The 23,547-nt window shown below is 44.8% G+C and overlaps 1 protein-coding gene across 1 annotated transcript in view; it reads right to left on the reverse strand.

The window, feature by feature from the left end:
* Positions 1-5,970: 5,970 nt before the first annotated feature.
* Positions 5,971-23,547, reverse strand: part of LOC144500261 (corticotropin-releasing factor receptor 1-like) — a 180,919-nt gene continuing 163,342 nt past the window's right edge. The window contains exon 16 of the mRNA XM_078222937.1: positions 5,971-6,111. Coding sequence (XP_078079063.1) covers positions 5,971-6,111 — 141 coding nt within the window. The remainder of the gene's footprint in view (positions 6,112-23,547) is intronic.

The raw sequence follows: 23,547 nt of genomic DNA on the forward strand, positions 1-23,547 counted from the left end.
TGTCATCCACATATTGTAAGATAGTTGTTCCTGCACAGTCTAAAAGATCGATTATCTGCACCATTTATTTATGAGAAATTATTGTGGACTATTGTGGAATCCCTGTGGCAGACAAGTCCAAGTGTATTGCAGTTCGCAACTGTGAATGCAAGCTTATATTAGTGCTCCTCAGTTACAGGAATCGACCAGAATCCATTAGCTATGTCTAGTACTTTAAATATCGTCTGTTCTGGCCCAAAGCTATACAGAATGCTAGCTGGATTTGCCACCATGGGGTGCTCTCAAGTCACGTAGAGGTTTAAGGCAGTATAATTGATGGTCAATCAATTTGTAACTGCCATCTGGTTTTTTTAACCGACCAGATGGGTGAATTCGTTTTGGAAGAGGTCTTAGTTACTTTGTTTCTTCTCCAAATCTGCAATGATTTTAACGGCCTCCATTGCTTCTGGTTTAATGGGATACTGCTTATGTGGAGGATGAACTTTTCCATGGATCGTTATCTGAGGAATGGCTACGTACCCACAATCCTGTTTATGTGCGGCTCAAACCCAAGGATACAGTGCAGCTCAATTTCCCCATATTGTCCCACTCTCCCAACTTGGTCAAAGAGTCGCTATCCGAGAAATATTGCATCCTTTCTTCTGACCCCACCGGTTCTGCTTACACGGCTTGTGCAACTTTATAAAGCCTCCCTTGGCATCAATTATAGCTCCCAATTGTTCTAGCAAGTCTATTCCTAAAATACTTCCTTCCCCCATTGCTCATATCCAAATCTGGACCTGTTCCTCTTTACCCTCAATCTCCAATATAGTGGGTTCACTTATGTTATGGTTCAGCTCAGAAACTCCAAAGTGTTGTATGGAGCCCGCCTGAATCATAAGTTTTGCATCTTAAATTTGGCTAGGATAGGTTTCACTTCAGGAGTGATTCAAATGACCCACTAGGGAGCTTTTATCAAAGAAAGTGTATTTAAGAATATAATTAACATTTATAGTAAGAAAATTAGCAAGAACTTTTATCAATTACAAACAAGAAATAAAACCATGATAAACAACTCTTAACAAATATATCTAAGATGTTCCAATTAAAACCAAAACCTTCCATAGACAAAACCCTTTAAACAAGTCCAACATAGCAAAGACTAATGCTCACATGATAATGGAAATTGAGTCCTTTGGTTGAAGTATGCAGTCCTCTGGATTCACTCAGAACAAGTTAAAGACATAGCAGCTTCTCAGAACCCCAGGGAAAGACTCTATGGTCAAGCTACCAACTGCAGAATCTACATGCAGGGATCTAAGAGCTTTCTTTAGATAACCAGCAGGACTTTCAAACCAATAGGGAGAGAGGGAAAACACTCCTTTTTAGCTTACGGTCAACCAGCTTTTTTCTCCCCTCCTAACAATGCAGGGCCATAAAACCAATCCCAGAGTAAACATAAACAACTCCCATTCAAACCATTTAAGGAGCAATAAAAGGACTCATCGTAGTCAGCCCGGCAATAATGTGAAAAACAAACTGAGGCTGTGAGCTGAGAAACACTGAAGCTGTGAGAGCTGCAGAGGTGATGACAGAAAAAAACTCTTAAAAGGTACACCAACATCACACTTAATACTGGAGTCTTAGTTGCTCCAGTTACTCCTTGCAGTATGATCTGGTGAGTTGCCTGCAAGTTTAAATCTGTTATAGATATAGTTGCTCCTGTGTCTACCAACATGACACAAGATTGGCCTCCTAATACTCCATCCACATACATCCAGGGATCTCGATCCATAGTCTCAATAGAGGCTAATTGTCATTTCTGCCCTACCAACTTCTGCAACTCAGCTGCTGTCATCTGGATTACTGGCTGTGACAATTGCTGCATTGCTGCGGGGCCTTGGGGTTGAGCCCCGGAGGGTGACCTCATCCACTCGGGACCCTGTCCTTCCTTACCCCGCTCCTTCGACCAGCAATCTTTTATGTCATGACCTGACCTATGGCAATTGTGGTATTGGCAATTGTATGGGTTTCTATGGGTTTACTTTGGCACTCCCTAGCAATATGCCCTCTCTTGCCACACACAAAGTACATTCCTCTAATTCTAGGCTGTGGCTTGTCGATCTGTACCAGGCTTAATTTGGGATTTTTCTGGTTTCTGCTTTCATTGCCCAATTCATAACTTCCCAGTAATAATTTCCTACTGGGAGACCCATTTGTATAATTCGAGTCAGGGCCGGATTAGATCCGTCCTTGAGTAGGCCGAGAAACATATCATCATCTCTCATAGGTTCGTCCACCTCTCCTTCATCCACATAAGCCCTAATCTTTCTTTCTCCATATGCTTTTCCAAATTCCTTGGGACTTTGTTTAATGAAGGTTACCTTGTCCAGTTAGCGTGTCCTCGACCTATAGCTCACCATGTATCTCACTTAAATCTCCCATATTCTATATTCTATAACTGAGACCTACTGCAGTTATCCATCCTCTCCCTCTTAAGGCATCGGGAAACATTTACCACACTGGTCCAGCTAATTTTCTCTTTATAAACAATCTTACGTTATCTAGCATTAGATTATGAACCTCTCTTAATTCCTCCATGTTTTCCCAAAAAGCCGAATTCTGGTGGTTACGGCATAACGGACCTAACTTATCCATAAACATCTGTTTCTCAGCTGCCACCAGCAGCAAGTCTTGGGTAGTTGTGGTGGATACTCCTCCCGCGTTTGCAGACATTTTCACTATGGTTTGGATTGGTGCTATGGGGACGGACGGGGCTATCGCACTATAGGAACTGCTTCCTCCAATGAATCTTCCAAACCTACTTCCTCTTCATCGAATTCCCCTGGGAATGGGGGATACAATCGTCCTGTCACCAGTCTTACTCCGGGGGCATTTTTGGTTTCTTCCTGTGCTGCCTTTACTGCAGCTACTTGCTTCCTACACACCTCCCTCTGGAGGAGGTTTCTCATCATAGCTGCTAATATAACGGCAGCCATCTCGGGTTTATATTTCACTTGACCTTTCCACCCACGCCTTCTGCTTGGCATTGGGCACTTCCGGATTATACCCTTTCTCTATAATTTTTTAAATTAATTTTCCATGCTCTGTCACTACTGCTTGTATCAGATTATCTTCAGCTCCCCACTGAAAATCTCTCGCATCTGGATTGACTCTCACCATCGTGCAGTCCCTGTCTCACAACTTTTCCTCTATTTTATTCTTGAGTCCCTCTGTAGAGACCTGAGATCCCAACATTGGGACCTTCCGTTACCCCTCTCTGTGCGACCCCATTCCCTGGATGCCTCCCCAGTGCGCAGCTTTTTTAGTTCTGCTGCTTGGAGTGTGCCAGGAGTCCATCCCTGGTTCCCCGCATTAAACGCACCCATGCCTCATGTCTTTGTCTATCATGCGGCTTTTTCGCTCTGCTGTACAGGCCAGCTGCAAGAGTCTGTCCTTGTCTTCCCCCCCCGCCCCCACTCTTTAAGTGTGATTTCTTTACACAGCGACACTGTTTTCACAACCCCTCACATTTGTTTGGGTAGGTCAACTTATTGCTCTGACAGGTTGACGCGTTACTCCTCTAACTATTCGGGTGATAGCAATAAAATATACTCACCCTCTTGTAGCAGATGCGTCCTGCCACCAGATTCCTGAGACTCTACCCTGCTCGCAGCACCAAAGTTGTTAGGAGTTTTTTTCAGAGACTAGGTATCGCCAAAACTTCAGCTAATACAAAGACTCATGAAGCCAGTGTCCCGGATAAAGACATATCTTTATTTGACCAAGGATCGATGGGAGAAGTAGCATTGGGCAGTCCGATGCCTTTCTAGAAGAAAGGCCTTGTACATTCCAATACAACTCTGAAGTTACAATGCATCAAACAGATCAATTATACATTTCTCAGGTTTCACTTTTCCCACCCATCCGGTAGTTGTGAACCAAACATTATTAGTACAAATCAATCACTATTAACAATTGTTATATACCAATTGCATTCTATCCTCTGACATCATAGGATTTCGTTGGTCTGTAGAATCCGGATGCTTCTTCCCCCTGTCGCTTAGCAACCCCAGACGCTTAGCTACAAAGGTCAAAGTTACTGTTCCCACCAATTCTCATTCACATCAATGACTGGACCAGACAGCTGACATTCTCACGTCTGAGAAGCACTGCCTTACCAGGACAACTTGAACAGCCCTGTTCATGAAGTGGCTTTGAGAACCATACTGTTCGAAACTCTTGCTGATAAAACTATGCACATTCTATGGTTTCATTGTTCCAAAGAATGTGGTTTGTCTGCTAAGTCTTCATCCCATGATGCCTCGCAGCAGCCTGCCTTTGGCAAAAGTGCACAATTACTTTAAAAATACATTTTAAAATCCAAAATACATGTTTAAATCGGGAATACTTGTTCAAATCCCATACTTATTTAAATCTCTTACTGTGTTCATACCGTCTTCATGCAGACAGTTCCTCTGTTAGACTGTGGGCAGAATTTTACCAGCATGTCCGCCCAAGGTTTATTCGATCCCACCTGAGGCCAATGGAAAATGCCGTTCTCCGAGCCTCGCCCGCCCCCGGAATCGGGCAGGCACGCCGGTAAAATTCCGGCCTGTGAATCTGATCTGAGGTTATTCCACTCAGTGCTGGTAGTTTTATTAGTGTCTTAAATCCCTGATTATTTGAAATTTCTCTAACCTACTATGAATTCCTCCAATATGGGCCATCTCTGAGACTTTTCATTCTTCTTCACTGCATGGCTACAGATGAACTCTGCAGGTGGGTGACAGAACATAAGTGACTGAACTCAGGTAAAGCGACTTGAGAAGGGAGAGCTGAGTTGGTCTGTACTATCTGATATGAACCAAAGTGACTTTCCTGAGCCTGTCATCTTTCTGGTGACTGTGTATCTAACACTACAACTCCACACTGTTTCCTTGGTTAGTGACACACTGTGGCTGAAATTAATCCTTGGATCTTGATTGTTGTGACAACCGTTTCCAGTCTCGACAGGGTTTCTAAATATCACAGAGAACACAGATAGTCAACGTGACAACAGCAATGATCACCATACCTAACACAGCACATCTACATATATTACATGTTCGAAAGGTTTTTATATTTCCACCATGATGCTATTATACTCCAAAAGCTTGGTGTCTAGCTGATCCTATTCAACAGGGTGGAGCTGAGGAAAAAACAAATGGTGAATTGAGCTGGAGTTTGAAGGTAGCTGTGATGCTCAGATTATATTACACCCTTCTCCAAGTCTGCTTCTATTCATTCCTCTCTTCATGCTCCTGCATTATGCTTCTCGCTGGCCAACTAGTTGGCATGAATTATACTGGTCAGTCAGTTCAATATTCAGTCAGCTTGGAGTGATAGGAATAGACTCAGCCGGGGGCAGCTTGATGGTGGGACAGAGTGAGCTGGGTCAGTTGGAGGGACAGAGTGAGCTGGGTTAATTGGTGGGACAGAGTGAGCTGGGTTAATTGGAGGGCCAGAGTGAGCTGGGTCAGTTGGAGGGACAGAGTGAGCTGGGTCAGTTGGAGAGACAGAGTGAGCTGGGTCAGTTGGAAGGCCAGAGTGAGCTGGGTCAGTTGGAGGGCTAGAGTGAGCTGGGTCAGTTGGAGGGACAGAGTGAGCTGGGTCAGTTGGAGAGACAGAGCGAGCTGGGTCAGTTGGAAGGCCAGAGTGAGCTGGGTCAGTTGGAGGGCCAGAGTGAGCTGGGTCAGTTGGAGGGCCAGAGTGAGCTCGGTCAGTTGGAGGGCCAGAGTAAGCTGGGTCAATTAGAGGGCCAGAGCGAGCTCGGTCAGTTGGAGGGACAGAGCGAGCTGGGTCAATTAGAGGGCCAGAGCGAGCTGGGTCAATTAGAGGGCCAGAGCGAACTCGGTCAGTTGGAGGGCCAGAGCGAGCTGGGTCAATTAGAGGGCCAGAGCAAGCAGTTGGAGGGACATATCGAGGTCAGCTTGTTCCATGTCTAAAAGCTTAGACAGCTGTTGTCTGTTTGATGCTCTGGAAACTGACCCTCGTGGGCGATGTTGGAATGGACATTGCCCTGGCAACCCGAGTCCGGATCGAGTGATTGTCTTGCCAACGATGCCATCTTTTTCTCACCGCTGATCGAACCTGTGAGAGGATACATTAGGGTTAGACATTAGAACAGCTTTCTTTCTTTGATTCATCTTCATTGGAGGAAGTTTATAGATTCTTGTGAAATGATCTTATGTGGAACCTGTATTCCAGTTACTATGTCTGATTACTACAATTTTAGATCTAGTCTTCAGGAACGAAGTGGGTGAAGTGATTGTTGGCGACCAAATCAAGGATAGTGATCACAATTCAGTTAGATTTAGCATTCCCATGGAAAAGGACAGAGATAAAGCAGGAGTAAAAGTTTTGAACTGGGTTAAGGCAAATTTTGCAGGAATGAGAATGGATTTGGCTGAGGTGGACAGGACAGCACTGCTAGAGGATCCATCAGTGGAAAACCAGTGGGAAGCACTAAAAAATGAGATTCTAAATATACAAAGTAGACATGTCCCCTCCAAAAAAAGAGTGGTACTGCCAAATCTAGAACCCTTAGTTGTCTAGAACAATACAGAGGAAGAGTATTCAGGAAAAGGAAGCGTATAATAGGCGTAAAGAACTAAACACTGTAGTTAGCCCAGATGCATATAGGAAGTACAAAGAGCAAACAAAAAAAGGAAATAAGGAAATCAAAGAAAGGGCATGAAAAAAGAATACCAAATAAAGTTAAAGAAAACCTAAAGATATTTTACCAACATATTAATGGTAAAACATTAGTTAAGGAAAAGTGGAACCTATCAGAGATGAAGCAGGGAACTTTTGTGTTGATGCAGAGGATGTGGAAAGGATTTTAAATGAATATCTTGTGTCCGCATTTACAAAGGAAAGGGATGATACAGATTTACTAGTCCAGGAGGAACACTGAGATATTGGACGGGATAATCATAAAGAAAGGAAGAACTCGAAAGGTTGGGATCCTTGCAAGTTGATAAGTTGCTAGGGCCAGATGGATTGTTTCTGAGGCTGCTGTAGGATGTCAGGGAGATAGCAGATGCTCTGAGGATGATTTTCCAATCCTCACTTGATATAGGGGAGATACCAGAGGACTGGAGAAATGCAAACATAGTTCCATTGTTTAAAAAGGGATAGAAGGAAATGCCAAACAATTATAGACCAGTTAGTCTTACACATTGGTGGGTAAATTACTAGAATCAATCCTGAGAGATAGCATTAACTGTCACGTAGAAAGGCATGGGTTTGTCAGGGATGGTCAGCATGGATTTGTTAAAGGAAGGTCTTGCCTCACAAACATAACTGAATTATTTGAGAAAGTGACAAGAATGGTTGATGAAGGTAGTGCAGTGGATGTTGTGTACATGGATTTCAGCAAGGTGTTTGACAAGGTCCAACATGGCAGATTGGTCAAAAAAGTAAAAGCCAATGGTAACATGGCAAACTAAATCGAAAGTTGGCTTAGTAACAGGAAACAAAGGGTAATGGTCGATGGATGCTCTTGTGAATGGAAAGTTGTATCAAGTGGTGTTCCACAGGGCTCAGTGTTGGGACCCATGCTGTTTGTGTTATATATTAACAATCTGGATGTGAACGTGGGGGGCACAATTGGGAAATTTGCAGATGACACAAAGATTGGCTGAGTAGTGGATAGTGTAGAGGATAGCTATAATCTACAAAACGATAGCGATAGTTGGCGGAATGGGCGGTTGAGTGGCAGATGGAGTTTAACATGGAGAATTGTGAGGTAATATATTTAGGGAGGTCAAACAGTTATGGAGAATATACAATAAACAGGAATATACTGAGAGGTGTAGATGAAATGAGAGATCTTGGCGTGTGAGTACACAGGTCCCTAAAGGCAGCAGTTCAAGTAGGCAAGGTTGTAAAGAAGGCATATGGAATGCTCTCTTTCATTGGCAGAGGTATAAAATATAAAAGTAAGGAAATAATATTGGAATTGTATAAAACACTGGTGAAACCACAACTGGAGTCATAAAGTCATAGAGGTTACAGCATGGAAACAGGCCCTTTGGCCCAATTTTTCCATGCTGCCCAGTTTTTACCACTAAGTTAGTCCCAATTGCCCGCATTTGGCCATATCTCTCTATACTCATCTTACCCATGTAACTGTCCAAATGCTTTTTAAAAGAAAAAATTGTACCCACCTCTACTATTGCCTCTGGCAGCTCGTTCCAGACACTCACCACCCTGTGTGTGAAAAAATTGCCCCTCTGGACCCTTTTGTATCTCTCCTCTCTAACCTTAAACCTATGCCCTTTAGTTTTAGACTCCACTACCTTTGGGAAAAGATGTTGACTATCTACCTTATCTTTGCTCCTCTTTATTTTATAGACCTCTGTAAGATCACCCCTAAGCCTCCTACGCTCCAGGGAAAAAAATCCCAGTCTATCCAGCTTCTCCTTATAACTCAAACCATCAAGTCCTGGGAGTATCCTAGTAAATCTTTTCTGCACTCTTTCTAGTTTAATAATATCTTTTCTATAATAGGGTGACCAGAACTGTACACAATATTCCAAGTAACTGAATAAGTCCTGCCCTGGTTCGATCTACCAAAATGCATCACCTTGCATTTATCTAAATTAAACTCCATCTGCCATTCATCAGCCCACTGGCCCAATGATCAAGATTCCATTGCTATCCCAGATAACCTTCTTCACTGTCCACTATGCCACCAATCTCGGTGTCATCTGTAAACTTACTAACCATGCGTCCTAAATTCTCACCCAAATCGTTAATATAGATGACAAATAACAGTGGACCCAGCACCGATCCTTGAGGCACACCGCTGGTCACAGGCCTCCAGTTTGAAAAACAACCCTCGACAACCACACTCTGTTTTCTGTCATCAAGCCAATTTTGTATCCAATTGGTTACCTCACCCTGGATCCCGTGAGATTTAACCTTATGCAACAACCTACCGTGCGGTACCTTGTCAAAGGCCTTGCTAAAGTCCATGTAGACAACATCAACTGTATTGTCCTCATCTACCTTCTTGGTTACCCCTTCAAAAAACTCAATCAGATTCGTGAGACATGATTTTCCACTCACAAAGCCATGCTGACCGTCCCTAATCAGTCCTTGACTCTCTAAATCCCTGTAGATCCTTTCTCTCAGCATACCTTCTAACAACTTACCCACTAGGGATGTGAAGCTCACCAGCCTGTAGTTCCCAGGCTTTTCCAAGCAGTTCTTCTTTAACAAAGGCGCAACATTTGCCACCCTCCAATCTTCAGGCACTTCACCTATGGCTGTCAGTTATTCAAATATCTCTGCTAGGGGACCCGCAATTTCCTCCCTAGCCTCCCACAACATCCTGGGATACACTTTATCAGGTCCCGGGGATTTATCTACCTTGATGCGCTTTAAGACTTCCAGCAACTCCTTCTCTGTTATATGTACACTCCTCAAAACATCACTATTTATTTCCCCAAGTTCCCTAACATCACTGCCTTTCTCAACAGTAAATACTGATGAGAAATATTCATTTAGGATCTCACCCATCTCTTGTGGATCCGCACATAGATGACCTTGTTGATCCTTAAGAGGCCCTACTCTCTCCCTCGTTACTCTTTTGCCCTTTATGTATTTGTAGAAGCTCTTTGGATTCTCCTTTGCCTTATCTGTCAAAACAATATTGTGTCTCCTTTTGCCCTTCTGATTTCTCTCTTAACTCTACTCTGACACCCTCTATACTCTTCAAGGGATCCACTTGATCCCAGCTGCCTGTGCATGTCATGTGCCTCCATCTTCTTCTTGACCAGGACCTCAATATCCCAAGGAATCCAGTGTTCTCTAATTCTATCAGCCTTCCTCTTCACTCGAAGAGGAACGTGCTTACCCTGAATCTTGGTTAACACACGTTTGAAAGCCTCCCACTTACCAGTGTGCATTTCTGGTCACCACATTACAGGAAGGATATAATTGCGCTGGGGACAGTGCAGAGGAGGTTTACTAGAATGTTGCCAGGGCTGGAAAAGTGTAACAATGAGGAGTTAGGGTTATTTTCTTTGGAACAAAGGCTGAGGGGTGACTAAGAATCTTAGAATCATAGAATGCCTACAGTGCAGAAGGAGGCCATTGGGCCCACTGAGCCTGCACCGTCAACAATCCCACCCAGACTCTATCTCCATAATCCCACATAATTTTCCTGCTAATCCTCCTGGCACTAAGGGGCAATTTAGCATGGCCAATTGACCTAACCAGCAGATCTTTGGCGTGTGGAAGGAAACCAGAGCACCCTTGGGAAACCCACGCAGACATGGGGAGAGAACATGCAAACTCCACACAGTCACCCTAGGACAAAATCGAACCCAGGTTCCTGGCACTGTGAGGCAGCAGTTTTAACCACTGTGCCACCAACTTGATAGAGGTGCCCAAAATTATGAGGGAAAGGGATAGAGTGGACAGGATAAAATTGTTGCCCTTGGTGGAAAATTATAGAACCTGGGGACATAGATTCAAGATAAAAGAACAAAGAACAAAGAACAATACAGCACAGGAACAGGCCCTTCGGCCCTCCAAGCCCGCGCCGCTCCCCGGTCCAGGATTGAATCCTGAATCCAGGATCCCCGCCCAATTTTCCAGCCTATCTACATCCTAATATCCTATCCACCGAGCTGTCCCTTACAGCTACGATGCTTTGTTCATCACAACCTATTAACTCACCCCCACCCCCCCATTCCAGACCATGTGATCTCCAGGGAGAGGCGAAAACCCAGAGTGAAAACCCCAGGGCCAATATGGGGAAAAATAAAATCTGGGAAATTCCTCTCCGACCCCCTGTGGCGATCGAAACGAGTCCAGGAGATCACACTGGCCCTGATCAGAAAATGCTTCCCAACCCTATTCATTTCCACTTCTGCTTTACGAACACCATCTGAATTCCCTGCCCCCGAGACAGGTTCCCAACTATCCGCAGTCTCGCTCTGTACTGGCACCAGCAAGATGATCATAGAATGAAGCCTTGAAACGAGAAACAAAGAACAATTAGCCCCCGCTGCTCCCTGGCCCAAACTAGACCACTCTTTTGTATCCCTCCATTCCCACTCCGTTCATATAGCTGTCTAGATAAGTCTTAAACGTTCCCAGTGTGTCCGCCTCCACCACCTTGCCCGGCAACACATTCCAGGCCCCCACGACCCTCTGTGTAAAATATGTCCTTCTGATATCTGTGTTAAACCTCCCCCCCTTCACCTTGAACCTATGACCCCTCGTGAACGTCACCACCGACCCGGGGAAAAGCTTCCCACCGTTCACCCTATCTATGCCTTTCATAATTTTATACACCTCTATTAAGTCTCCCCTCATCCTCCGTCTTTCCAAGGAGAACAACCCCAGTTTCCCCAATCTCTCCTCATAACCAAGCCCCTCCATACCAGGCAACATCCTGGTAAACCTCCTCTGTACTCTCTCCAAAGCCTCCACGTCCTTCTGGTAGTGTGGCGACCAGAACTGGACGCAGTATTCCAAATGCGGCCGAACCAACGTTCTATACATCTGCAACATCAGACCCCAACTTTTATACTCTATGCCCCGTCCTATAAAGGCAAGCATGCCATATGCCTTCTTCACCACCTTCTCCACCTGTGACGTCACCTTCAAAGATCTGTGGACTTGCACACCCAGGTCCCTCTGCGTCTCTACACCCTTTATGGTTCTTCCATTTATCGTGTAGCTCCTCCCTACATTATTCCCACCAAAATGCATCACTTCGCATTTATCAGGATTGAACTCCATCTGCCATTTCTTTGCCCAAATTTCCAGCCTATCTATATCCTATTTCCAGCCTATCTATATCCTATCCTGTAAGTGGTAGAAGGATTAGAGGGGACATGAGGAAAAACTTTTTTACACAGAGGGTAGTGGGTGTCTGGAATTTGCTGTCTGAGTTGGTGGTTGAAGCAGAGACCCTAAACTCTTTTAAAAAGTATGTGGGTCTGCACCTTAAGTACTGTAAACTGCAGGGCTATGGGCCACTTGTAGAAAGGTGGCATTAGTAAGGACACCTTGATGTCCTTGGGCTGGCATGGACAAGATGGGGCAAATAGCTTCCTTCTGTGCTGTAACTTCTATGGATGTTCTGGGGGAGGAGCGGTGGTTTTCCTGCATATCTTTGAGGTACACCCAGGTATCCAGTTCACTAACATCTCCTGTAATCCCATGATGACTCTTCATCAATACCCCCCCCCCCCCCCCACACACACACACACACACACCACCTCCTGGTATACAGCTGTTGGGAACCTTACATTTCACTGATTAATTCTGTTTCTCGCTCCATAGTTGTTGCCTGACCTGCTGTGTATCTCTAGTGTTATCTGTTTTTATTTATGATCTAACAATGGAGTGTCTAAGTGCTAATCTCATCATCACATTTCCTGTAAAAGCTTAATTTGCAGTTGTCAATTACTAAGAATGTTACTCACTTTAGCTTTTCATTTTAGTTAAGGTCAAAGCATTCACTTGAAAATCTGCCTCAGGGCTCACATCATGCTGCTGTGATTCTGGTAATGGAGTTATATGTGGTTGCACTCTGTAATTGGTGTTGTCAACCTATTACAAGTCAACCATGAAAATGTTGCAAGTCAATGAGCTACACAATGAAAAGATCACTGGAAGCAAACAGAAAATCTGAAAAGGGGTGTCTTACTGCATAAATCATCCGAGAACAAAGGCTGATACTTCACAAGCCCTGTGCATCTGAATTCACAGTGTAGCTGGATGCTCTTAATGGAAGAGTTAGGGCACTTGTGGAATGGGCACTGATGAGCTAATGCCCTTTTCTCAATTGCCTTAGAATAGTTCCTTTAGGATGAGCTTCAAGCTATGAGAGAGGTGTAGAGTAACAGTCATAGAGTCACAGAGGTATACAACACAGAACAAGACCCTACGGCCCATTGTGTCTGCAGAGACAAGCGGTCAGAGACAAACCACAGGATTATTATAATCCCATTTTCCAGCACTTGGCCAAATGCATGCCTTAGTCTCAGAAATACACATCTAAATACTTCTTGAATCATTTTCAGGCAGTGAGTTCTAGATTTCCACCAAAGTTTGGTTGAAAAGGTTTTTCCCCACATCCCCTCCAAACCTCCTGCCCCTCGCGTTCAATCTACACCCCCTGGTCACTGATCCCTTCATCAAGGGGAAAGGTTTCCTCCTGCCCAATCTAAGCTCCTCATAAATTTGTACATCTCAATCACGTCTCCCCCTCAGTCTCTCTGCTCCAAGGAAAACAACCCCAATCTATCCAATCTCTCTTCATAACTAAAACTCTCCAGCCCCAGCAACATCCTGGTAAATCTCCCCTGCACCATTTCCAGTGCTATCACATCCCTCCTATAATGTGGATTTCAGAACAGCACACAATGCTCTAGCTATGGGATAACTAATGCTTTATATAATTCCAGCATAACCTCTCTGCTCTTAAGCTCTATGCCTTGGCTAATAAATGCAAGTATACCATATACCTTTTAAACAATTTAATCTAACTGTCCTGTTACCTTAAGGAACTGGTCTACATGCACATCAAGATCCCTCTGATCCTCAGTCCTACCAAGGTTCCTGCGATTCACCATGTGTTCTTTTGCCTTATTTGTCCTGTCCAAGTGCATCACCTCACACTTATCCACATTGAATTCCATTTGCCACTGATCAGCCCATCTATATCCTCCTGTAATCTAAGGCTATCCTCCTCACTATTTATGACCCTACCAATTTTTATATCTTCTGCAAATTTATTGATCAACCCTCCTACATTCAAGTCTAAATCATTTATATAAACCACAAACAGCAAGAGTCCCAACACTGATCCCTTGGCATCCCGCTGGACCCCACTGGACACAGTCTTCCAGTCTGAAAACCACCCCTTGACCATCACCCTCTGCTTCCTGCCACTCAAGCAATTCTGGATCCAATTTGCCCAATTTCCTGAGATCCCATGGGCTCTTACCTTCGCTTCCAGTCTCCCACATGGGACTTTATCAAAAACCTTGCTGAAGTCCAAGTAGACTACATCAAATGCATTGCCCTCATCTACACACCTGGTCAGCTCTCCGAAAAATTCAGTCAAGTTAGTTTGACATGACCTTCCCTGAACAAAACCATGCTGACTGTTGATTAATCCCTGCCTCTCCAAATGCATATTAATTCTGTTTCGCAGAATTGCTTCCAACAGTTACCCCACCACTGAGGTTAGACTGACTGGCCTCTAGTTTCCTGGTTTAGCCCTTCCTCCCTTCTTGAATAATGGTCCCACATTGGCTGTCCTCCTGTCCTCCGGCACCTCTCCTGTGGGCAGAGAGAAATTGAAAATTATGCCAGTGTCTCTGCTATTTCCTCCCTTGCTTCACTCAACAACCTGGGATATATTTCATCTGGTCTTGGAGATCTGTCTACCTTTAAGCTTGTCAGACCACTCAGAACCTCCTCTCTGTCTATATTAATTTATTTAATCGCATCACAGTCCTTCTCCCTGATTTCTAAACCCATATTGTCTCTTTAACTAGTGAACACTGACACAAATATTCATTTAGAACCCTGCCTCCGTCCTCTGGCTCCACACACATATTACCACTGTGGTCCTACTCTTTCCCTAGTAATCCATTTGTCCTTCACGTATGTGTCAAACAGCTCAGAATTTTCCTTTATTTCAACCTGCCAGTATCCTTTCATGCCCCCTTTTTGATCTCATTTCCTCTTACAGTTTGCTCTTGCACATCATATATTCCTCTCATATTTTTGTTGTTTCTGTCTGCAGGAGCCTCCCTCTTTTTTTTTCTCCAATGCCGTATATCTCTCAATATCCAATGTTCACTGGATTTGTGGGCCCCATATCTTTTCTTTATTGGAACATGCTGGCCCTGCACCCTCCCTATTTCTTTCTTGAATGTGTCCCACTGTTTCATTACAGATTTATGCAAATGTGTCTGCTCCCAATCCACTCTGGCCAAATCATATCAGATCGTATTAAAATCAGATAAATGCAAAATACTGCGGATGCTGGAATCTAAAACAAAAATGGAAAAATGCTGGAAAACCTCAGCAGGTCTGACAGCATCTGTGGAGAGAGAGTAGAGCCAACGTTTCAAATCTAGATGACCCTTTGTCAGAGCTGAAAGGAAAGAGTCAGCAGAGATTTATACTCTGCGGGTGGTGGGGGGGCGGTGGGGGGGGGGGGGGGGGGGGTGGAATTGGACAAAGGGAATGTAAATGAGCGTGCAGAAGGCTGAGAAGGTGTTGAAAGTGTCCATTAAGTCATCAGAATGCGTGAATGGCAAAGCAAAGGCACAGCTTTGTAAAGGACTGCCTGAGGAATGTGGCAGTTGGCCTGAAGAAGGGAGGTGGGGGGAGAGAAGGGTGGAAAGGAGAGCGATAAAATGAGAATGAGATGAAATGAAATGAAATAAAATAAATGGAAATAGGGTGGAGGTGGAGCGGAGAGTTCATGCTCTGAGGTTGTTGAACTCAATGTTCAGTCCGGAAGGCTGTAAAGTGCCCAATCGGAAGATGAGTTGCTGTTCCTCCAGTTTGCATTGGGGTTCGCTAGAACATTGCAAAAGGCCAAGGACGGACATGTGGACAGGAGAGCAGGGTGGTGTGCTGAAGTGGCAAGCGACACGAAGGTCTGGGTCCTGCTTGCGGACGGACCCAAGGTGTTCAGCAAAGTGGTCACCCAGTCTGCGTTTGGACTCTCCGATGTTCAGGAGGCCACATTGGGAGCAGCGACTGCAATAGACCAGATTGAAGGAGGTGCATGCAAAACGCTGCTTCACCTGAAAGGGGTGTTTAGGCCCTGGGACGGTGAGCAGGGGGGAGGTAAAGGGGCAGCTGTTGCACCTTCTGCGATTGCATGGGAAAGTGCCATGGGCGGGGGGGGGGGGGGGGGTGAGGTGTTGGGTGTGATGGAGAAATGGACCAGGGTGACCCGGAGGTCACTGCGGAATGCTGACCGGGGGTGAGAGGAAGATGTGTTGAGAAGTGGCATTGCGCTGGAGTTGGCGGAAATGACGGAGGATGATCCTTTAAATGCGGAGACTGATGGGGTAAAAAGTAAGGACAAGGGGGAGCCTATCCTGGTTCTGGGAGGGAGCGGAGGGGGTGAGAGCAGTGGTCTGGGGGATAGGTTGGACGCAGTTGAGGGCCCTGTCAACCACAGTGGGTGGAAAACCACGATTGAGGAAGAAGGAAGAGATATCAGCCATGCTAGTTTGGAAAGTGACATAATCAGAACAGATACGGCGGAGGCGAAGGGACAGAGAGAATGGGATGGAGTCCTTACAGGATATCGGATGTGTCCGCTTATTAAAATCAGCCTTCCTCCCCAGTTTAGATCTTTGATTTCTGACCCATCCTTGTCCTTTTGCATCACAGTTTTGAATTTAATGGAATTGTGAGCATTGTCTGCAAGATGCTCCCCCATTGAAGATGGCGTCTTGAGAGCTGTCCCCAGCATACCCTCTACTCCTATCTTTTACTCTTCTTATATGCTCTTAAAACTGAACTCTAACTCTCTTAAATTCTGATCTTTCTCCACATCCTAGCTGTGACTGTAACACTATATTCCGCATCCTCTCCTTTCCTTCTCCCCTATGTACTCTATGTACAATATGTTTTGTCTGTATAGCGCGCAAGAAACAATGCTTTTCATTTTATCCCAATACACATGACAATAATAAACCAAATCAAATCAAATCATTGATAATTCAACCACTTGTCTGGCTTTGTTGCCTAAAGCTAAGTCCAGGACTGCCCTTTCTCTTGTAGAACCTTCTACGTACTGGATTAAAAAGTTCTCCTGGATGCATTTTAAGAATTCTGCTTCCTCTAAAGCTTTCACATTAGCCCAGTTAATGTTGGGAAAATTGAAATCCCCCAATACCACTACACTATTACTTTTACGCTTTGTGGGAACTTGTCAACATATCCACTCTTCTATTTTTGTTAGGGGGCCTATAGAACACTCCCAGTGATGTGATTGCTCCTTTTTGATTTTTACCTTAATGGCTTCATTTGAAGAGCCTTCTAAGATATTGTCCCTCTTTACTGCTGCAATTAATTCCCTGATCAAAATTCCAACACTCTCTCCTATTGTTATCTCTTTCCCTGTCCTGCTTGAAGATCCTATATCCTGGAATATTGGGCTGCCAGTCCTCCTCCTCTCTAAACCATGTCTCACTGAGAGCAATGACATCGTACCTGTTTTAATTTGTGCCTCAACTCATCTGCTTTTGTCAGACCCCTCATTAAAATAAATACCATGCAACCTTGCCAAATTCCCTTGTGCATTAACTGGCCTGTAACGTATTTGCCTTTCTGACTCACTTGCTGTCTCAAGTCACATTGCAACTGGCAAGTTTCAGAGGGCAAAGAAAAGACAGACAGAGTTAGAGACTGGAATCTAATCAAAGGGATTTGTTGTTTCATATATACAATGACAGATAACAGGTTGTCTCGGGAGTCTAATAGAGGGTTTTGGGTGGTTTATACGTAGAATAAGATATACTCCGGATTGAGGTACAGACTGGAATCTAATTGAATTGATTAAGTATTTTTTTATCTTTAGGTAGAATAGAATTTAATCTCTAGTCTGGAATCTAATAGATGTGATCAACTAATTAATACATAAAATAACAAATAGCTGACAGTAAGTTACTGACTGGAACCTAATTGAGGAGTTCTACTAATTCACATTGTATAGGATAAGAGACACCCTGGAGCCAGTTACAGCTGGTAATTAAATTGAGCTGTTTAGGGTAGTCAGTTATAGCTTTGATTTGATTTATTATTGTCACATGTATTGGGATAGTGGAAAGTATTGTTTCTTGTGCGCTACACAGACAAAGCATACTGTGCATAGAGAACGAAAGGAGGGGGTGCAGAATGTAGTGTTACAGTCATAGCTAGGGTGTAGAGAAAGATCAGCCTATTGCAAGGTAAGTCCATTCAAAAGCCTTATGGCAGCAAGGAAGAAGCTGTTCTTGAATCGGTTGGTGCATGATCTCAGACTTTTGTATCTTTTTCCTGGCGGAAGAAGGTGGAAGAGAGAATGTCCGGGGTGCGTGGGGTCCTTAATTATGCTGGCTGCTTTTCCAAGGCAGCGGGAAGTGTAGACAGAGTCAATGGATGGGAGGCTGGTTTGCGAGATGGACTGGGCTACATTCATGACCTTTTATATAATTGAGGGGTGGGTTGGGAAATACAAACCAAATATTGCTGAGGATGTTCTTGGAGTATATGTGAGATCAGAGTAGAATCTGACATATTCAAATTCCTGAGAAAATGAGTGTAGTGCAGGCTTTTTTGCTTAGCTGACAAAAACAGACCTACAGATTTAGAATATCTTGTTGCAAGCTTTGCAAATAATTAACCTGTTGTGCCATATAGGTGTGTCAATTGTAAAGTAATAGAATGATGGTTGTACCATGATGATATTAAGATATAACTGGGACATCAGGGGTCAGATGGGAGGCTCCAGGAGAGCTAGATGGATTGAGTTATAAGGAGAGGCTGGATAGACTGGGACTTTTTTCTCTGGAGTGTAGAAGGCTGAGGGGTGATCTTATCGAGGTCTATAAAATAATGAGGGGCATAGATCAGCTAGAGAGTCAATATCTTTTCCCAAGGTAGGGGAGTCTAAAATTAGAGGGCATAGGTCTAAGGTGAGAGGGGAGAGATACAAAAGTGTCCAGAGGGACAATTTTTTCACACAGAGGGTGGTGAGTGTCTGGAACAAGCTGCCAGAGGTAGTAGTAGAGGCGGGTACAATTTTGTCTTTTAAAAAGCATTTAGACAGTTACATGGGTAAGATGGGTATAGAGGGATATGGGCCAAATACGGGCAATTGGGATTAGTTTAGGGGTTTAAAAAAAAGGGCGGCATGGACATGTTGGGCCCAAGGGCCTGTTTCCATGCTGTAAACCTCTATGACTCTAGAAGAGCAGTCTATGTCCAGATTACCAGGTCCTCCTTATAAATAATAGAACAGTACAGCACAGAACAGGCCCTTCGGCCCACGATGTTGTGCCGAGCACAATAATGTAAATAATAGTTTAAGCAAAACTGTACTGCCTTTCTCAAGACATCTGTTGCTGAGGTAAAACCTCACCAAGACAGCTTGGAATTGATACAACTCATTAACAGAGGAATCAGCAGAATCACAGAGTCCCTACAGTGTAGAAGGAAGCCACTTGGCCGATTGAGCCTACACCAAAAACAATTCTACCCAGGCCCTATCCCCGTAACCCCATTTACTTACCCTGCCAGTACCCTGACACTGGAAAGACAGAGGCTGAGGGGAGACCTGATAGAGGTCTACAGAATTATGAGAGGCATTGACAGGGTGGATAGAGGCTTTTTCCTAGGGTGGAAATGTCAATTACAAGGGGGCACAGGTTCAAGGCGAGAGGGGATAAGTTTAAGGAAGATGTGCGGGGGAAGTTTTTCACACAGAGTAGTGGGTGCCTTGAACACGCTGACAAAGGATATGGTGGAAACAGGCACATTAGCAACATTTAAGAGGCATCTGGATGGGTACATGAATAGGGAGGGAATAGAGGGATACGGACTGAGTAAGGGCAGAAGATTTTTTTTTTAGTTAGGGCATCATGATTGGCACAGCTTTGGAGCGCCGAAGGGCCCATTCCTGTGTTGTACTATTCTTTGTTCTTTTTGACATTAATGGGCAATTTAACATGGCCAATCCACCTAAGACTCAAATCTTTGGAATGTGAGAGGAAACCAGAGCACCTGGAGGAAACCCATGCAGACACGAGGAGAACGTGCAAATTCCATACAGACAGTGACCTGAGGCCGGAATCGAACCCGGGATCCTGGCGCTGTGAGGCAGCAGTAGATGCGTACCGCTCCTCTGGTTGAATCTCACACCCTCTTTAACCAAACTCTTTATTAGGGCTGAAGTACTTATCAAAGGCACTTATAACCTCGTCATATAATTCCAAGATACTTCGCTAACACAAGACATCATCAGCTTCGGCCCGCACTGCGAACAAAAGTGTACTGGCCTGGAGTTTCCGAGGAGTTTACAGTAGTAGAATTCATAGAATTCCTACAGTGGTGAAGGACGCCATTCGGCCCATCGAGTCTGCACCGACTTTTATCCAAGTTTACCCTGTAATCCCACGTATTTACTCCGCTAATCCCCTTAATCTATATATCTTTGGATACAAGTGGCAATTGAGCATGGTAAATCCACCTAACCCACACATCTTTGGACTGTGGGAGGAAACCGGACCACCCACAGGAAACTCACATAGACATAGGGAGAATGTGCAAACTCTACACAGTCACCCAAGGCCAGGGTTGAACCTAGGTCCCTGGCGCTGTGAGGCAGCAGTGCTAACCATTGTGCCACCATGCTGCCCTGGTCTGAAGCCATTCAGAGCCTTACAAACTATTTCTTCCAGAGCTCCCATCACTGCACTTGCCATAAATCTGCAATGTTTTGGAAAGGTTGCGGAGGGGCTATTGGCTGCTTAGTGGCAATCGACACTGTGTTTCTTACCATGCTCCAACAACGGTATTTTCTTGGAATGAATCTTTGGAGATGCTTTCACTGCTCGTGCATTGCCAATGTGTGGCCACAATTTGGTAGACTCTGGCCTCCAATGCTGCCATGGCTCTCACCTTGAAACTGTGCCTCCTTGTAATTGACATTTCCACCCTAGGAAAAAGCTTCTGACCATCCACCCTGTCAATGCCTCTCATAATTCTGTAGACCTCTATCAGGTCTCCCCTCAGCCTCTGTCTTTCCAGTGTCAGGGTACTGACAGGGTAAGTAAATGGGGTTACGGGGATAGGGCCTGGGTAGAATTGTTTTCGGTGTAGGCTCAATCGGCCAAGTGGCTTCCTTCTACACTGGAGGGACTCTATGATTCTGCTGATTCCTCTGTTAATGAGTTGTATCAATTCCAAGCTGTTACAGAGTCTCCAAACATGGGTTTCGAAGCAGCTGCAGCATGGTTAATGGGCTTGATGATGCAAGGTCAGGGTTTTCACAATTAATAATGATTCAACTTTATAGCTGCAGGCAGGGTTGCAACAGCAGACTCGGGTTGCAATCTGGGTTGACGTAGAGGCTTAGGAGGGGTGAATCCTGTATGTAGGCCCAAAGTTTGGAGGCACACCAACCAGAAATCCCAAGGAAAAGCCCTCCAAAACTGCCAAAGGAGTAGGAAGGACCCATGCACCTATATTAAAATGTGTCAGATGTGGTGCTAGAACACAGCGCTGTCATAAAACATGGCCAATGTGAGGGAAGCTAAATATGTAGCTATACCGGACATTTTAAACGATTCTGGATGAAAAATGTGGATATCTAAACAGCAAAATTAAGTGTCAGAGGCCGGGAAGGAGAGACCTCAAAGAGAATGGTCAGATCACTAGAATTCTTACATATAAAGGCAAAATAATTGACAAAACTCTTTGTACCGAACAGAATCAGCAACGTTCCCTACTCAGCAAGGCAGCATGCTCAGCATGTGGTTTTGGACAAAGAATCAAAGCGGTCACATGACCAGGCAGAGGAGCCATTTTTGGGAGCAAGTTTCCTTGGTTGTTCTGGGTCCAGGAAAGCTCATGTCACACTGTGCCCAGGTGACAAACTCATCCGCTTATTTATTCCCAAGTGGATACCACACCACTGGTCAAAAAGGTCAAAGACAAGACAACACGACAAGAGGCTGCCACAATGCTCTGGCTTAGTTATAGCCCCTAAACCTAGCAGTGACATCAGACTCTATGTTGACCTGACACAGCTTTATAAAGCTGTACCTGCTATCCTTGCTCGATGACAATTTGGTGAAGTTGCCCAAAAGTGTCCTTTTTGTGAAACTGGATGACCATAATGGGTTGCAGCAGTGGCTCCATGGCCGGCTCTGTTGTTAAGCAGGGAGGGACAAAGAGGACTAGAGCAATAGTTATAGGGGACTCTATAATTAGGGGTACAGATAGGTGCTTCTGTGGATGTGAAAGAGTTGGAATGTTGCCTCCCTGGTGCCAGGGTCCAGGATGTCTCCAAACGGGCAGAAAGCATTCTGTAGGGAGAGGGTGAACAGCCAGAGGTCGTGGTACATATTGGTACTAACGACATAGACAGGAAGAGTGATGAGGTCCTGCAGCAGCAGTTTAGGGAGTTAGGTAGAAAGTTAAAAAGCAGGACCTCTAGGATTGTAATCTCAGAATTACTCCCTGTGCCACGTGCCAGTGAGGCGAGGAATAGGAAGATAGTGCGGCTCAACACGTGGCTAAACAGCTGGTGGAGGAGAGAGGGTTTCAGATATCTGGGCCATTTGGGCAGGTGGGACCTGTACAAGAAAGATGGGTTGCATCTAAACTGGAGGGGCATAAATATTCTGGCCGGGAGATTTGCTAGTGTCACACGGGAGGATTTAAACTCGTTTGGCAGTTGGGTGGGAACCAAAGCAAAGGTGAATTAACTGAAGGGAAACCAGAGATTAAGGCCTGTAAGACTCAGAGAAAGAGCAGGCAGGGTGTGGTTGCTAATCAAAGAGGGTCTGGTGGACTGAGGTGCATTTGCTTCAATGCGAGAAGTGTAACAGATAAGGCAGATGAACTTAGAGCTTGGATTAGTACTTGGAACTATGATGTTGTTGCCATTACAGAGACTTGGTTAAGGGAAGAACAGGATTGGCAGCTTAACGTTCCAGGATACAGATGTTTCAGGCGGGATAGAGGCGGATGTAAAAGGGGTGGGGGAGTTGCACTACTGGTTAAGGAGAATATCTCAGCTGTACTGCGGAGGACACCTCTGAGGGCTCATACAGCGAGGCAATATGGGTAGAGCTCAGGAATAGGTGTGTAGTCACTGGTAGTCACAGTGTTGGGGGTTTACTGTAGGCCTCCCAACTGCCAGCGGGAGATAGAGGAACAAATATGTAGGCAGATTTGGCAAGGTGTAAAAGTAACAGGGTTGTTGTGGGAGATTTTAACTTCCCCTATATTGACTGGGACTCACTTGGTGCTAAGGGCCTGGATGGCATAGAGTTTGTAAGGAGCATCCAGGAGGGTTTCTTGAAACATTATGTAGATAGTCCAACTAGGGAAGGGGCCATACTGGACCTGGTATTGGGGAATGAGTAAGAGTTTTAACAACACCAGGTTAAAGTCCAACAGGCTTATTTGGTAGCAAATGCCATTAGCTTTCGGAGCGCTGCTCCTTCGTCAGATGGAGTGGATATCTGCTCTCAAACAGGGCACAGAGACACAAAATCAAGTTACAGAATACTGATTAGAATGCGAATCTCTACAGCCAACCAGGTCTACCATTTGCTACCAAATAAACCTGTTGGACTTTAACCTGGTGTTGTTAAAACTCTTACTGTGTTTACCCCAGTCCAACGCCAGCATCTCCACATCATTGGGGAATGAGCCCAGCCAGGTGGTCAATGTTTCAGTAGGGGAGCAGTACGGGAACAGTGACCACAATTCAGTAAGCTTTAAGGTACCCTGATGGATAAATAT

The sequence above is a fragment of the Mustelus asterias genome, chromosome 11 (assembly GCF_964213995.1).
Source record: "Mustelus asterias chromosome 11, sMusAst1.hap1.1, whole genome shotgun sequence".
Taxonomy (NCBI): domain Eukaryota; kingdom Metazoa; phylum Chordata; class Chondrichthyes; order Carcharhiniformes; family Triakidae; genus Mustelus; species Mustelus asterias.